Genomic DNA, 16,937 nt, shown 5'->3' on the forward strand with positions numbered 1-16,937 from the left:
GCAGTTGCAGAATGCGACACAATCGTGGGAGGGGTGTGTGGCTGTGACTGGAGGTGGGAAAGGTACATAGCCAGAGGGTGCCCCCTCTTAAATGGTGGCACGGATTGCTGTATTTCCTTACTGACCTTGCATTGTAAATAGTTTACAATGCGGAACTGTAACTATGGGGGCAAATGTGACCAACTTTCCTTCAGGCTCACTCTCATCAGGCAGCTTGCTGTGGGCCGGGAAATCAAAAGAAGATGAAGACCCTCCTTTCTTGTGAGGAACAAGCCAGGAGTAAGTGGGGTGCTAAATGACAAATGGCTCCAACATTGGGAAGCATTTACCTTTTAAACGATCTAGAAGGCAATGCAGATGGTACGGCACTAAGAACAAGGAGATGTGAACCACAATTATGTGCAGTCACTGCAGGGTGACTTTATGTGTTACCCCGTATTTTCAAAAGTTTCACACAATAAAATAAAACTGCTAAGATAAAACGATTTTTTTCAGGCCTCATCCCACCTATCCTACCATAAGCGTCAGTGGGACACTTGTGTCCCATATAATGTTTATCAAAATCCATCTTGTCTACCAAAAATTTGAAACGACTCAATGATTTAACTTGTATTCCATTACTGAAAAAAACATTATATCATCACTAACTTACTAACAAAAAATAATTCAGTCATGAAAGAGCTACTGTTTGCCAGCCTTTAAGAGAGGTCTGATAAACTGATACCTGGAATTTGGCAAAGCCAAATACAGTGAGCTGTAGCTTACTGTACACCTATTTTCTTATACAGAAAATCTGACTCCTTACTTCTCTCCTGAGAGAGGAAAAAAACTCAATAAATAAAATAAAGATACATGGATTAAGCTGAAGGTCTGGAGTTAGCCGCTTCCCCCACAAAAATCTAAGCCCCAGTTCAAAGTCAGTTGGGCATTTGGTAGTGATAGTTAAGGCGAATAATCTCCAAGTAAAGAAGCACATTGTCTTCAGGAACGTGTGTACAAGATTTGCAGGGGAACCGCTGCCAGTTGTGTGACCTGCAGCAAGTCGCTCAATTTCACTATGGCTCAGTTTCTTTACCTATAAATTGAAGATAATAATAGCATCTACCTAATAGGAAAGTTGTGAGGACTTAAGATAATACCTGCAAGCTGTTTAGTGCAGAGGCTGGCACAAAAGTCAATCACTACCCAGCCGTGGTGGCGCAGTGGTTAAAAGCTCCGCTGCTAACCAAAAGGTTAGCAGTTAGAATCCACCAGCCGCTCCTTGGAAACCCTGTGGAGCAGTTCCACTCTGTCCTATAGGGTCGCTATGAGCGGAATAGACTGGACCGCAACGGGTTACAATATGAATATCTGTATTGAGTACCTACTACGTGCCAGGCAGGGTGGCGTTTTCCCATAATTTATCGCTTTTAACCACCTGCAGCCCTAGCAAGCGGTTCAGTGCCGAACCATGGGATAGAATGCAAAGGTGCAGAAGTTCTCCGAGAGGGCGGGGTGCTTGGGTCGGGTGCGACAAAGGAGGCAGACGGGCGGGGCCGTAAGGGCGCGCCTCTAGGGCCACAGGCGCTGGGTTTCCGCAGTGCCGGCGCTGCCTGCTCCTTCCGCCAGGCCTGCGCCATGAGGAGCAAGCACGTCAACTTGCTGATCGCGCTCGTCGCCGGCACGCTGTTCAGCTTCTCCTGCTTCTGCATCTCCAGGATGACTCAAATCAGTAAGCAGCCGGTGGCTCTCACACCTCCGCGGCCTCGGGGCTCCGGGAGAGCCGGGGCGGGCGGGGTCGGAAAGAAAGGGCGCGACGGGGGACGCTGGCGGCGGTCGCCTGCCCTGGTAATAGGACAACCGCGTGTGTGCTTTACAGATGTGATCCCCGCCCCACGCCCTGTACCGCTGGCGGTTAAGCTGTAACGGGCGCCCAGGTCTACTCCAGGGCAGCCGGCCCTGCCCAGGCGCGCGCTTGCTAACGGATTTGGCCTGCGGGGGCCTCCAGCCCGCCAGCCCAAAGGACTTCTCTGTGTGTGTCCCTTTCTTCTCTAAGGCTGGAGGGCCCAATCTGTGCCCCAGCTTCCGCTCCCCTTCCCTTCTTTCCTCCCCACCCTTTCCAGACGTGTCCGAATGTCTGATTTCAAGAACTCGAACACAGCCAACATCTTTCCTCTTTGTGGTCTTGGTTCTGTTATTGGGCTACACTCCAAGGCTCCCTATTTTTGTGAAGCTCAAAGCGGGTAGGATGAGGAACCCAAACCGGCTGCCCTCAAGTCGATTCCAACTCATAGCAACCCTATAGAACGTAGTAGATCTGACCCATAGGGTTTCCACGAAGTGCCTGGTGGATTCGAACTGCCTACCCTTTGGTTAGCAGCCGTAGCTCTTAACCACTATGCCATCAGGGTTTCCTAGGACGAGGAAGAGGGAGATAACTGACAGTTTAGAGCACTGATATAGCACCATTAACATTCTTGAATGGACTATACCTCTTGCGTTAACTACAGCAAGAAACGCAGCAACATTTCAATTTTTTGATGTCTGTAGAGCTACGGGAAACCGTGGTAGCGTAGTGGTTAAGAGCTTCGGCTGCTAAACCAAAAGGTCAGTAGTTCGCTCCTTGGAAACCGTATGGGGCAGTTCTACTCTGTCATATAGGGTTGCAATGAGTCGGAATTGACTCTACGGCAACGGGTTTGGTTTTCGAGTATGGAGCTACAGCTGGTAACCAAAAGGTTGGTGGTTCGAATCCACCAGGCGCTCATTGGAAACTCTGTGGGGCAGTTCTACTCTGTCCTGTAGGGTCGCTATGAGTAGGAATCGACTCGATGGCGACGGGATTTTGGTTTTATAGGGTTACAGGGGCTCTGGTGGCATAGTGGTTAAGTGTTTGGCTGCTAACCGAAAGATTGGCTGTTGGAATCCACCAGCAGCTCCTTGGAAACCCTATGGAGCAGATCTGCTCTGTCCTATAGGGTTGCTGTGAGTTGGAATCAACTCTACAGCGATGGTCTTTTGGTTTATAGGGTTGCCAAACTAAAAAAAAAGCCAAACTAGCTAATAAAAATACAGGTCGCTCAGTTAGATTTAAATTTCAAGTCATAATTTGATTTTGGGACTTACTTATACTAAAAATTTTTTTTTGTGTGGGTTTAATCAGAAATTCAGATTTAACTGGGTGTCCTGTATTTTATCTGGCAACCCTAGTTCATAGTGTAAAATTTTAGTGTTATAGGTTAGGCGTTAGGTGTACAAAACAAAAAAACCTTTCAAGGAGCTTACATTCTGGTTGGCAAAACAAACAATAAATGAAAGCTGTCATTACTGTATGATGTCACTGGTGGTAGGGAGGGAAAGTGCTTTTTTTAAAAGGGTTATCAGACAAAGATTTTCTGAGAAGGTTATATTTGAGCAGATTCCTGAATGAAGTCAGGAAGCATCGTATGTGGCTATCTGGGAGAGCAGTTTTCTAGGCAAAGGGAAAAACAAGTGCAAAGGCACTGAGGTGGAATCGGCTTGAGATGTTTAAGAAACAGCCAGGAGACCAGTGTGAACAAGAAGGAGAGTGGTAGAAGATGAGATCATGGGGCCATAGTAAGGACTATGGGTTTTATTCCGATAAGATAGGAAGCCGTTGGAGAGTTTTGCGCAGAAGGGTGATGTGATCTTATAGGAACATTTAAAAATTACTGGGTGTGCACTATGAAAGAATGAGTAGAATCATGGAATGCTCCAAGAATTTTTGGTTTTAAACCAGCGTTTCTCAGTCTCAGCGCTATTGACATTTTGTGCCAGGTAATTCTTTGTTGTATGGGGCTGTCCTGTACATTGTAGGATGGTTTAGCATACACTGTATGTTTACCCAGTAGAGATCAATCATACACCACTCCCAAACGTGGGTGTCTTAGGCTAGGTTCTTTAGAGAAGCAAAACTAGTAAAGTGTATAAATATATATATAAAGAGAGAGATTTATATCAAGGATACAGCTCATGTGATTGTAGAGGCTGGAACATCCCAAGGTCATGGATCACTGTAGAGGCTGCTCCTGATTCAGGTAGCTTCATGGGCTGGTGAACCAAGATCGGCAGGACTCTTGCTCACAAGCTGTGAAGATCAATGAATCCCTAGATCAGCAGGTAAACTGCTAGCTCAGGTCCCAAGAACCAGAGGTCAGATGAATAAGAGGCAGCTGCAGGATCCAGAACAAGCCAAAAGCCTTGGCAAGGTGAGCAGAAAGGAAGTAGGTGGCAGAGGGCAAAGACATGAAGATTGAGGGGGCGGTGAGCCGCCACAGGCCCTGCCCCTGTTGGTACCACTCAGGATACTCCATCAGGGGGTGATTACATATCAGATTTCAACAGGGAAGTGATCACAACATTATACAGCTGCCAAAACACTGAGAATCATGGCCTAGCCAAGTTTTTGACAGTCTTAACCATCGGAGTGGGACAATCAAAAATGTCTCCAGACATTGCCAAATGTCTCCTGGAGCGCAGAATTGCCAAGGGTGAGAACCACTTGTTTAAACAATTGGAGAAATGGATTTACCATTCACTGAAGTGGTGAAAGCTTAGGGAGGGGCAGATTTAGAGGGGACAGAACTCAATATTTCTGTTAAGTATGAGGTGGCTATTAAAACCAAAAAAACAACAACAAAAACCCAACCCTATTGCCACTGAGTCAATTTCGAATCACAGCAACCCTGTAAGACAGAGTAGAACTACCCTATAGGGTTTCCAAGGAGTGGCTATGGATTTGAACTGCTGACCTTTTGGTTAGCAGTCTGAGCCACCCCAATTAAAATGTTGAATAAAACCAGACCAAACCAAACCCAACCCGTTGCCTTCAAGTCGATTCCCGCAGTCGTATATATTAGTCTGAGTCAGCATTGGAGATACATGCTAAGTGAAAGTAGACCATCACAAAAGTCTACATATTGTAGGATTTCATTTATACAAAATGTTCAGAATAGGCAAATTCATAGAGACAGAAAGTAGATTAGGTTGCCTAGGGCTGGAGTGATAATGGAATTTAGAGGCTCCCCCCCCCCGCCCCCGCCGCCAGCCCCAGTATATAGATGGTATGCAAAACCATGAGGTCACCTAGAGAGTGGATATAACAGAGAAGAGTTCCAAGGATTGAGCCCTGGGGCATTCCAGTATTTCAAAATCAAGGAAAAACTAGGAAACTGAGAAGGTGAAGTCCAAGTATTTCAAGGAGGAGAGTGTGAATTATATTGACACCTTAAGTTCTCTCTCCAGTGCGGTAAGAAAAAGCCATTCCACTCCACAGGCCTCGAGGTCATCAGAAAAACAAAAAAACCCAAACCTACTGCCATCGAGTCGATTCCGACTCATAGCAACCCTACAGGACAGAGTAGAACTGCCCCATGGGGTTTCTAAAGCTATAAATCTTTACGTAAGCAGCGTGCCACGTCCTTTTTCCCATGGGGTTCGAACCGTTGACCTTTTGGTTAGCAGCCAAGTGCTTTAAAGGTGAATTGGAGCAGCCACTTCATCTTCTAGGGGCTCAATTTGAGTAGGTACTTCATCCCAGTCAGCTACTGGCGATAATTTAAGATGACTGTTTTGCCAGTGTATACCATGGACTTTTGTTATTAGTTGCAATTGAGCTGATGTTGCCTTATGGTGACCTCATGTGTGCAGAGTAAAACTGTTCCACAGGATTTTCAAGGCCATGACCTTTTGGGAGCAGATCTCCAGGCCTGTCTTTTGAGGCACCTCTGGGTGGATTCAAACAGCCAACCCTTTGGTTAGCAGTTGAGGGGTTAACCGTTCGTGCCACCCAGGAACTCCTCATATCACGGGCTGCCTACATTCTATTCACCACTGGCAGTGAGGTGGGCGGGTGATCACTACATTCCAGGGTAGTAGGACAGATAGCCTCCAAGGCCACTCCACATTGCTCCGGTTTCTCACATCATGGTAGTCTTAGCAAAGTTGTACTTTTTATAGCTCAGGCTGCTAACCGAAAGTTCAGCAGTTCGAATCCACCAGCTGCTCCTTGAAAACCCTATGGGGCATTTCTGCTCTGTTATATAGGGCCATTATGAGTTAGAATCGACTAGATGGCAATGGATTTTTTTTTTTTTTTAACCCTCCAAAAGGAGCTCCTGGGTAGTGCAAATGGTTAATACACTCAGCTTCTAACAAAAGATCTGAGATTTGAATCCACCCAGAGGTGACTTGGAAGGCCTGGGAGTCTACTTCCAAAAAATCTGCCAATGAAACTCTATGGAGCATAGCTCTATTTTGATACACATGGGTTCACCATGAGTTGGAATTGATTCAGTTACTTTTAAAAAGGCAGGAAGTGCAAACTGTCAGGCCAGTTAAGGGCGGCACCACAAACTAGTACTGCGTTACTTCTGCCATATTGTAATAATGAAAGCCATTACAGGGCCCACCCATATTCAAGGGAGTGGAGAAATTGACTTTACCTTGTGATAGGTGACTGGCAAGGTCACATTGTGCAACAGTTGATATGGGTGATAATGTTGGAGCCATCTTTTGCAAATATAATCTGCTACACCGCTCCTTCCTTGTGTTTTCCCTATGATGGTGGAATGGGAAGAAGAAGTTGAAGACCCAAAGATTTTTCTTTTTTTTGTGATGGCAGCATGTCGTTTTGATTTCTCTGGAAGATACCTCTGTGTGGCAGACATCCAAATGTTGGCTCTCTTTTGAGGTAGTTTGTGACTTCTTCTGAGGACCAGTTGTGGTCTTCCCACTGCCCATTCCCTGGAGTGGGATAACCATCTCCTGCTTGAGCTCCTTCTCTCCCGCTCTGCCCTTCCACAGCCTCTTGCTGCTAGGATTCCCTTGTTTAGCAGGTGACTGTCTTGCAGTCAAAAAGATTAGAGGATATTATGAATAACTTTACACAGTTATATTTGTTATTTTACTTAAAATAGTCAAATTCTTTGAAAAATACAGTGCACCAAAGCTAGCAAACGAAGAAATATGAGCTCTAAATAGTGTAATATCAAAGAAATCGCATCTGTTTTAAAAGCCTTCTTACAAGGAAAATTCCAGATACAGATTCTTCCAAATATTTAAGAAAAAAATAACCACAACCTTTCGTAAACTCTTCAAAAAAATAAAACAAGCAAGAAACACTTGCCAGTTTTTTGTTTTGTTTTGTTTTGTTAGACCAGCATAACCCTGATTCCAAAATCTGAAAAGATTATAAGAAAATCACACATATATCTCTCTCATGAACATAAGTGCAAAGCCAAAACCAAACCCACTGCCATCAAGTCAATTCCAGCTCATAGCAACCCTATAGGACAGAGTAGAACTGCCCCATAGAGTGCCTGGTTGGTTTGAACTTTTGAGCTCTTGGTTAGCAGCTGTAGCACTTAACCACTATGCCACCACGGTTTCTGAACATAAGTGCAGTAAACTTAAAGGCAAATTAGCAGGCAGAACTCAGTGATATGTAAAAAAGATAACCTATTGAAACCAAGTGGGGTTTATTCCAGGAATGGAAGTAAAATAATCAATGTTATTCATTAAAGTGAGCCCTGGTGGCTCAGTGGTTAAGAGCTCGGCTGCTAACCAAAAGGTTGGCATTTCGAATTCACCAGCTGCCCCTTGGAAGCCCTATGGGGCAGTTCTACTCTGTCCTGTAAGGTCACTATGAGTCGGAATCAACTCAAAGGCAACAGGTTTTTTTTTGTGTGTGTGTGGATTCAAGAATAGAGGGTAAAAATCATATGACCATCTTGGTAGACACAAAAACAAAAAACAGTTGATAAAATTTCACACTATTTTATGACTTAGAAAACTAAGAATAGAAAGAACTTTAATCTGATGAAGAATATACCTATCATAAATACATAATAAATGATGAAATATTTAAAAAGCTCCTCATACTGTATACAAAAATTAACTCAAAATGGATCAAAGACCTCAATGTTAAAGCTACAGCTATAAAATTCTTGGGAAAAAACATCGGTATAAATCTTTGTGGCCTTGGGTTAGGTACTGGTTTTTATATATGACACCAAAAATGCAAACAACAACAAACAAATGGAAATTATCAAAATTAAAAACTTTGTGCTTCAAAGGACTACAACAAGAAAGTGTAACGACAGCCCACAGAATGGGAGAAAATTTGCAAAACATGTATCTGATAAGGAACTAGTATCTAGAATATATAAAAATGCTTAGAATTTAAAAATGAAAAGGCAAATAACATGATTAAAAAATGGGCAAAAGAGTTGAATAGACATGTCTCCAAAGAAAGACAAACGACCAGTAAGCATATGAAAAGATGCTTAACATCATTAGCCATCACGAAGACGCAAATTGAAACCAAAATGAGGTATCACTTCACAGCCCCAAGGCTGGCTATAATAAAGAAGACAGATGGTAACAAGTGTTGGCGAGGGTGTGGAGAAATTGGAACCCTCATAACACCGCGGGTGAATAAAATGGTATAGTCACCTTGGAAAACAGTGGCAGTCCTTCAAATGATTAAGTGTATAGGGGTCCCATAAAAACACGTTGCCATCGAGTGGATTCGACTTATAGTGACCCTACAGGACAGAGTAGAACCGCCCCATAGGGTTTCCAAGGAACGGCTGGTGGATTCGAACTGCCAACCTTTTGGTTAGCAGCCGAGCTCTTAACCTCTATGCCACCAGGGCTCCAAAGTTTCCAGCATTTCTATTCCTAGGTATATTCCCAAGAGAAATGAAAGCATATGTCCACACAAAAACTTTTATATAAATGTTCATAGCAGGATTATTCACAATAGCTGATAGGAAGAAATAACCCAAACGTCCAACAGTGAAGGGATGGATAAACAGAATTTGGTATATTTGTATAATGGAATATTGTTCAACAATAAAAAAATAAAATAGATGCTAAAATATGGATGAATCTTGAAAACATTATGCTAGATGAAAGTAGACTATCTGAAAAGACTGCATATTGTAGGATTTCATTTATATGAAATGTTCAGAATAGGCAAATTTATAGAGATAGAAAGTAGATTAGGTTGCCTAGGGCTGGAGGGATGATGGGATTTAGGGTGTAGTGGGTTGGGTAATGCCCCTCCAAAAATCCATATTCTTCCTGGAACCCCAGGAAATGGTCTTATTTGGAAATAGGGTTGTTACAGATGTAGTTAGTAGATAAAGTCATACTGGAGTAGGGTGGGTCCTTAATCCAATGGTGTCCTTATAAGAAGATCAGAGGAGACAAAGGAACACAGACACAGAAGGAAGACAGCCATGGGAAGATGGAGGCACAGGCTGGAGTTATGCTGCCATAAACCAAGGAATGCCCAGGGCTACCAGGACCTGGGAGAAGCAAGGAGGGGTTCTCCCCTAGAGGCTTTGTAAAGAGCATGGCCCAGCAACACCTTGATTTCAGACTTCTAGCCCCTAGAACTGTGAGAAGATGGATTTCTGCTGTTTTAAGCCACCCACTTTGTGGTTCATTGTTACGGCAGCTCTAGGGCAAGAAAACGGGGTGATGGCCAAGGGGTATGGAGCTTCATTTTGGGGTAATGAAAATGTACTAAAATTGATCATGGTGATGAATGCACAACTCTGTGAATATACTAAAAGTCATCGAATTGTACACCTTAAATGGGTGAATTGTATGTAAATTATATCTCAATAAAGCTGTTTTAAAAAAAGAAGATATAGAGAACTTTAATATCTTATAATCATTACAGAAATTATGAATCAAGAACACAGCTATAAAAAGGAATGAAGTACTGACACATGTACAACTTGGATGAATTTCACATCTATTGAGGAAAAAAGTGGCAGACATTATACTATGATTCCATTAATATGAAGTTCAACAACAGATAAAATTTGTGGTTCTGTGGAACATTTGCTGAGTCCCCTGGAAGGGGTGTGCTGTCCTTGGGGACCAGGACATTCAACTCTGCAGAGCCTAGAGTTGCAGTGACAGGAAGCACAAAGACCCCAGTGAGTCATTGGGAATAATAGTAAGTGGGACCATTCCTCCTTCCACCCCTCTGCTCCTCTCGCTGGGGACACAGAGCCATATAGGAGTTTAAGATTCAATCCGTATGCCAGCACTTCCTCCTCACAGAGTATTTCCTCCAAGCTGGTGCCAGGACCTTTTGGATAGTGTGATATGTGAAACAGCCAATGGCATGGGCCCACTACACTTATTTCATTATGAAGAAGATCCCTGTTCATTGTGTCATATGGGACTGTGTGCCTGTGGATTAGGCATTCCATGTTGCTGTTGTTGGGTGCTGTTGAGTCAATTCAGACTCAAAGTGACCCAGTGTGACAGAACTGTTCTATAGGGTTTCTGCTAGGCTGAAATCTTTACAACCCTTCATCCTGCAGAGCTGCTGGGTGAGTTAGAACAGCCAAGGGCTCCTTAGGCATTTCATAAACCCCTAGATATTGGCGGTGGCTGAAGCTATGGAGGCAGGAAAGGCAAACACATAGCTGGAATAGGTGCCTGTTCCTGTAAGAATGAACCACTCCAGTCCTTCAGGACAGAATCAACCAATGCAGTCAACTTGTCAGTGAGTAGCTAGTTGGTCTTCTTGAGAAATGGAGCCATATTGAGGGCTCAGCCTTAGTCTCTGTTTCTGCAAAGTTGGATTTCCAGAGGACTTGTTAAGTGGGAGTCTGTGTTGTTGGTTCTACATGTAGCCTGTCTCTGCAACATGGCCACTCATTGTGCCCATTGTGCCAGTTATGGAGTGACCATTGACTAGACTAACTGCATCAACTGGCTAAGTCATTTTGTCTACTGGTTGTTCAGTGCTTTATTGAGGCAGATGCTTTGTTATGAGTTAACATGTTAACAAAGATTTTATCCTTTCCAGACCCCTTCCACATACCCGTCCACATGCTTCTACTCCAGATCTCCTTGCATCTGATTCTCCAAGCTTTCCTTTCAGATCTTTAACCAGAGCAGCAGGCTATCTGCTAATGCCCATGAGCCTTATATATTCTGAAGTGGATAACCAGGTGCACTGTGTGAAACTCTGTCCATTGAGGAGATGTTTCCTTTGCTGCTCTCCTTCAGCAGGTTGTGTGTGTATGTATGTGTCTGTGTGAAAATTTGCAATCTCATTCTAAAATATACATGGAAATGTAAAAGGCCAAAATAGTTAAAACACCTCTGAAGAGTAAGAAGGTGGGAACACTTAACCTAATAGAAACGGAGGCTGTAGTAATTAACATGGTGCTGTTGGCACAGAAATACATAAATTGACCAATATAATAACCCAGTGCCGTCGAATCGATTCCGACTCATAGCGACCCTATAGGACAGTTATTTATTTCAAGTTAATAATAAATAGTGCCAAGCAAATTGCTTACATGCATGACACAATTGAAAGGAAATGGATTCCTATCTTAGGCTTACAAAAATCATTGCGAACTTTATTTGTAAGGCTAATTGATTTCAAAGACAAAATTGTAACACTTTTTGGAGATAATGTAGAAAATTGGATTTATGACCTTGGGGTATAAGGAAAATTTTCTAGGACACAAGACACATAAATCACGAAGGAATTTTTAAAATTTTTTTATTAGATTAATCAAAAGTTACCACAGAAAGAGCGAAAAGCTAAACTACAAACTAGTCGAAGATATGTACAAGATACATAACTGACAAAGAATTAGTACTTAGAATGTGTAAAAAATGGCTACCAATCAGTAAGAAAAAAACAAGTAACCCAGTAGAAAAGTGATCAAAAGGAATGAAGATGAATTTTGAAAAAGTTGGAACATAAGTATCGAATAAACATATGAAAAACCTTCTTAGCAACTAAGGATATGCAAGCTAACAAGCCCAATGAGATACCATTGTGTACCTTTAAGATTTTTAAAATTAGGAAACCAGACATTTGGTGAGGATATGGAGCTGCAGAAATTCTCACACACTACCCTTGGGAGGGTGCAGCGGTGGTTCAGCGGTAGAATTCTCCACTTCCATGCTGAGACCCGGTTTGATTCCCATCCAGTGCACCTCATACACAGCTACCACCTGTCTGTCAGTGGAGGCTTGCTTGTTTCTATGATACTGAAAAAGTTTCAGTGGTGCTTCCAGACTAAGGCATACCAACAAAAAATGCCTGGTGATCTACTTCTGAAAATCAGTCAGTGAAAATCCCGTGGATCACAATGGGGCATGCTGCAACCCATCATGGGGGTGGCGCAGGACTGTGCGGCACATCATTTAGTTGTGCATGGGGTTGCCATGAGCCGGGGTCCAACTGAACAATGGTTAATGGCAACAACCCTTGGGGGAGTATACATTCATTCACTTTCACTATGCACCAATGCATTTCCCATATCCTGCTTAGGGTTGAAATTTTGTTGGTGTGGAGCCTTGCCAATGGTTTACAGCCAACTTCTGCTCTCACTGGTCAGTACCCATGCCATCCACCAGATCTATCCTAGGGAAACTCTCAAATCTGCTTACAAAATAGACACGTACCAGAATATTCTTGGCAGCATTTCTTGTAATAATTTGTTCTTCAACAGTAGAAGCAATAAACACTTTGTGGTATATTCAATACAGTGGAACACGTTACAGCAGCAAAAATGAATAAGCTCATTATTGACTCATCAATATGGCCTAATCTCAAAAACAAATTGAGCAAAAGAAGTAAGTACAGAATACATATAGTTTGATTGTAACTCTAAATGTCTAAAATCAAATGTAAGTCATCTTGCAGAAGCAGTAAAACTATTTTAAAAACCAATGGATGATTAATACACAATTCACAATTCTGCTCATTTGGGGGTGGGAGGGAAGGGAAATTTGATCTGAGAAGGATGCAGATGGACTATCTAAGCCTAAAATAGTAGTGGGTTCATGCATGCCCATTTTTTTCTTCTTTAAACTGTCTTACATATCTTCTGTATTGTAGGATATATTTCACAATACAACCTATACAGAGGCTACATTTAGGGAATTTAAAGGTCATACCACATAGTATGGGCGTCTTGAGAAGACAAAGTAAAGTATTATAATGACATGTGCAAAGAGCTGGAGATGGAAAACCAAAAGGGAAGAACACGCTCGGCATTTCTCAAGCTGAAAGAACTGAAGAAAAAATTCAAGCCTCGAGTTCCAATAGTGAAAGATTCCATGGGGAAAATATTAAACGACACAGGAAGCATGAAAAGAAGATGGAAGGAATACACAGAGTCATTATACCAAAAAGAATTAGTCGATATTCAACCATTTCAAGAGGTGGCATATGATCAGGAACTGATGGTACTGAAGGAAGAAGTCCAAGCTACTCTGAAAAGGCATTGGCAAAAAACAAGGCTCCAGCAATTGATGGAATATCAATTGAGATGTTTCAACAAACAGATGCAGCACTGGAGGTGCTCGCTTGTCTATGCCAAGAAATATGGAAGACAGCTTCCTGGCCAACTGATTGGAAGAGATCCATATTTATGCCTGTTCCCAAGAAGGGTGATCCAACTGAATGTGGAAATTATAGAACAATATCATTAATATAACGTGGTTTTATCATTAATATCACACACAAGCAAAATTTTGCTGAACATCATTCAAAAACGATTGCAGCAGTATATCAACAGGGAACTGCCAGAAATTCAGGCCGCTTTCAGAAGAGGACGTGGAACCAGGGGTATCATTGCTGATGTCAGATGGATCCTGGCTGAAAGCAGAGAATACTAGAAGGATGTTTACCTGTGTTTTATTGATTATGCAAAGGCATTCGACTGTGTGGATCATAATAAACTATGGATAACACTGCAAAGAATGGGAATTCCAGAACACTTATTTATGCTCATGAGGAACCTTTACACAGATCAAGAGGCAGTTGTTTGGACAGAACAAGGGGATACTGATTGGTTAAAGTCAGGAAAGCTGTGCGTCAGGGTTGTATTCTTTCACCATACCTATTCAATCCGTATGCTGAACAGATAATACGAGAAGCTGGACTGTATTATGCAGATGACACAACCTTGCTTGCGAAAGTGAAAAGGACTTGAAGCACTTACTGATGAAGATCAAAGACCACAGCCTTCAGTATGGATTACACCTCAACATAAAGAAAACAAAAATCCTGACAACTGGACCAATGAGCAACGTCATGATAAATGGAGAAAAGATTGAGGTTGTCCAGGATTTCATTTTACTTGGATCCACAATCAACAGCCATGGAAGCAGCAGTCAAGAAATCAAAAGACGCATTGCATTGGGCAAATCTGCTGCAAAGGAGTTCTTCAAAGTGTTGAAGAGCAAAGATGTCACCCTGAAGACTAAGGTGCACCTGACCCAAGCCATGGTATTTTCAATCACAGCATATGCATGTGAAATCTGGACAGTGAATAAGGAAGACCGAAGAAGAGTTGACGCTTTTGAATTGTGGTGTTGGCGAAGAATATTGAATATACCATGGACTGCCAGAAGAACGAACAAATCTGTCTTGGAAGAAGTGGGGCCAGAATGCTCCTTAGAGGCAAGGATGGCGAGACTGCGTCTTACATACTTTGGACATGTTGTCAGGAGGGATCAGTTCCTGGAGAAGGATATCATGCTTGGCAGAGTACAGGGTCAACGGAAAAGAGGAAGACCCACAATGAGATGGATTGACACAGTGGCTGCAACAATGAGCTCAAGCATAACAACGATTGTAAGGATGGTGCAGGACCAGGCAGTGTTTCGTTCTGTTGTGCATAGGGTTGCTATGAGTCGGAACCGACTCGACGGCACCTAACAACAACAACCACATAGTATAGTTTGATTACAGTAAAACATGCCATGAGAGGAGTAATCCAAAATGTATTTTACTCTTCTAGCTTCATCGCCTACTAAGTGCCTCGGATGTCTTTCTTCAGCACCACACTGGGTGCAAGTAAATGCATAATACATTTAGTCTGCCAGTCCAAAGGATGTGCTCTGCTCCCAGCTCTTCTTTCTTGGTGGTAGTGAGGTTCCTCTGTTCCTGCATCCCCTCTTTCTTCTCCTAGCTTTGCCAGAACATTCATATGTAATGGGTTGCAGGCCACACCTTTAAGGAAACTCCCCTTACTTGAGCTAAGTGGTGACTTGAGTAAGGCTGTGACTTGAGTCATGCTCTTTAGTAAGGGTATGTCTTAAGATACACTCCACACTAATCCTGCCCCATGGACATATAGAGCTTTAGGATTTACAACATGTAATTAAAAATACCACAAAATGGAGGACATTTACATCGTATCACAAAGTGGAGGACAATTACACAATACTAGGAATTATGGGCTAGCCAAGTTGACACATATTTTGGGGGGACACAAATCATTCCATGACACCCACGATTGGTTGGGGTTGCGGATCATGAGGAAAGCCTGTGCTGAGGAATTGAATCTGGGTCTTCCACATAAACCCATCCCAAACCCATTGTCATTGAGTTGATTCCGACTCGTAGAGACCCTATAGGACAGAGTAGAACTGCCCCATAGGGTTTCCAAGGCAGATTGCCACATCTTTATCCTGCAGAGTGGCTGGTGAGTCCAAACTGCTGATCTTTTGGTTAGCAGCCGAGCACTTAACCACCACACCACCAGGGCTACTGGTCCCCCACGTAGAAGGCAAGACTTCTACCACTGAACTACCAATGCCCCTTTCCAAGGGTAGTGGTTCAGACTTTATGCAGTAAGTATTCAGAGAGTCACTTAAAGTGTTTGAACTATGTTACCAGAGGATTGATGGTGAATTAGAGGCAAGAAACCAATTAAGAGGCAATTATAATAGTGCACCTAGAGGCAATAAAGACCTGAACTATGGTCACGTCAGTGATGATAACGATAAGACAGTTACAGAGGTCTATAGCAGTGCTTCTCAAATTTTAATATGCATACCAATCACCTGGGAATTTTACTGAAATGCAAACTGTGATTCAGTAGGTCTGCGGTGATGCCTGAGGTACTGTATTTCTAACAAGGTCACAGCTGATGCCATATACCTTCGATGTCCAGTACAGTGGCCCCTTGCCACATGGCTAACGAGCACTTGAAATGCAACTAGTGCAAGTGAGGAACTGAATTTCTTACTTAATTTTGAATATTATGAATTAAAAACTAAAGCAGTGCAAACAAAAATTTATTGTATCAGAACTACATTTTATGTAACTATTAAAATTTAGCATCTGAATTGAGATTTGCCTTGAATATAAAAGGAAACCCTGGTGGTGTGGTGGTTAAGTGCTACAGCTGCTAACCAAAAGGTTGGCAGTGCAAATCCATCAGGCGCTCTTTGGAAACTCTATAGGGCAGTTCTACTCTGTCCTATAGGGTCACTGTGAGTAAGAATTGACTTGACAGCAATGGGCTTAAGTGTAAAATACACAGGATTGAAAAAAATTTAGTACAAAAAAGAATGTAAAATATCCTATTAATAATTTTATATGTTGATTTTATGTTGAAATAAAATTTTGGATATATTGGGTTAGATAGATTATATTTCTTGAGATTACTTTCACTTCTTTTTACTTTTTTAATGTGGTTACTAGAAAATTAAAAATTACAATTGTCACTTGGAATTTATTTTTGCTGGCGAGCACTTCCTTGAACACTTACTGTGAGTAACAAGGGTCAGTAGAACTTAAGATCTTACCTGGAGCCTTTATTTATGGGAGGAAGTCACATTGGCCTTTGCACACATGGACTGGTGTTTGTTTAGGGTTTCACCACGAAGATGGTAAATTGACTCAACGCATCTAATTATTGTTTATTTTGAATCTTTGTGAAATGGTTTTATGTATCATTTCATCCTCACAAAATACCTGAGTGAATATGGAAGTAATATACATATTTTAATAGATTTTGGATAAATTGAATTATTAGGCAAGAATGCACAAGAAGCAGATCCAAGATTAGAGATTATATCCTTTAACATTTCTGTATGGTTGTTTCTGTAAATACTGCTTCCTCTAGAGAAAAACTCTTTCT

At 42.2% G+C, this 16,937-nt stretch overlaps 1 protein-coding gene across 8 annotated transcripts in view; it reads left to right on the top strand.

Moving 5' to 3' along the window:
• Positions 1–1,583: 1,583 nt before the first annotated feature.
• MGAT4D (MGAT4 family member D) overlaps positions 1,584–16,937 on the top strand; it is a 72,248-nt gene continuing 56,894 nt past the window's right edge. For 7 of the 8 annotated variants that reach the window (XR_002785860.2, XM_023548705.2, XM_023548706.2 and 4 more), the window contains exon 1: positions 1,584–1,711. Coding sequence is in view for 7 of the 8 variants with exons in the window: in XM_023548705.2 (XP_023404473.1) it covers positions 1,618–1,711 (94 nt within the window). In the remaining variant the exon portion in view is untranslated. The remainder of the gene's footprint in view (positions 1,712–16,937) is intronic. The other variant, XM_023548703.2, reaches the window with a different exon arrangement.

Source organism: Loxodonta africana, chromosome 5 (genome assembly GCF_030014295.1).
Source record: "Loxodonta africana isolate mLoxAfr1 chromosome 5, mLoxAfr1.hap2, whole genome shotgun sequence".
Classification (NCBI taxonomy): Eukaryota; Metazoa; Chordata; class Mammalia; order Proboscidea; family Elephantidae; genus Loxodonta; species Loxodonta africana.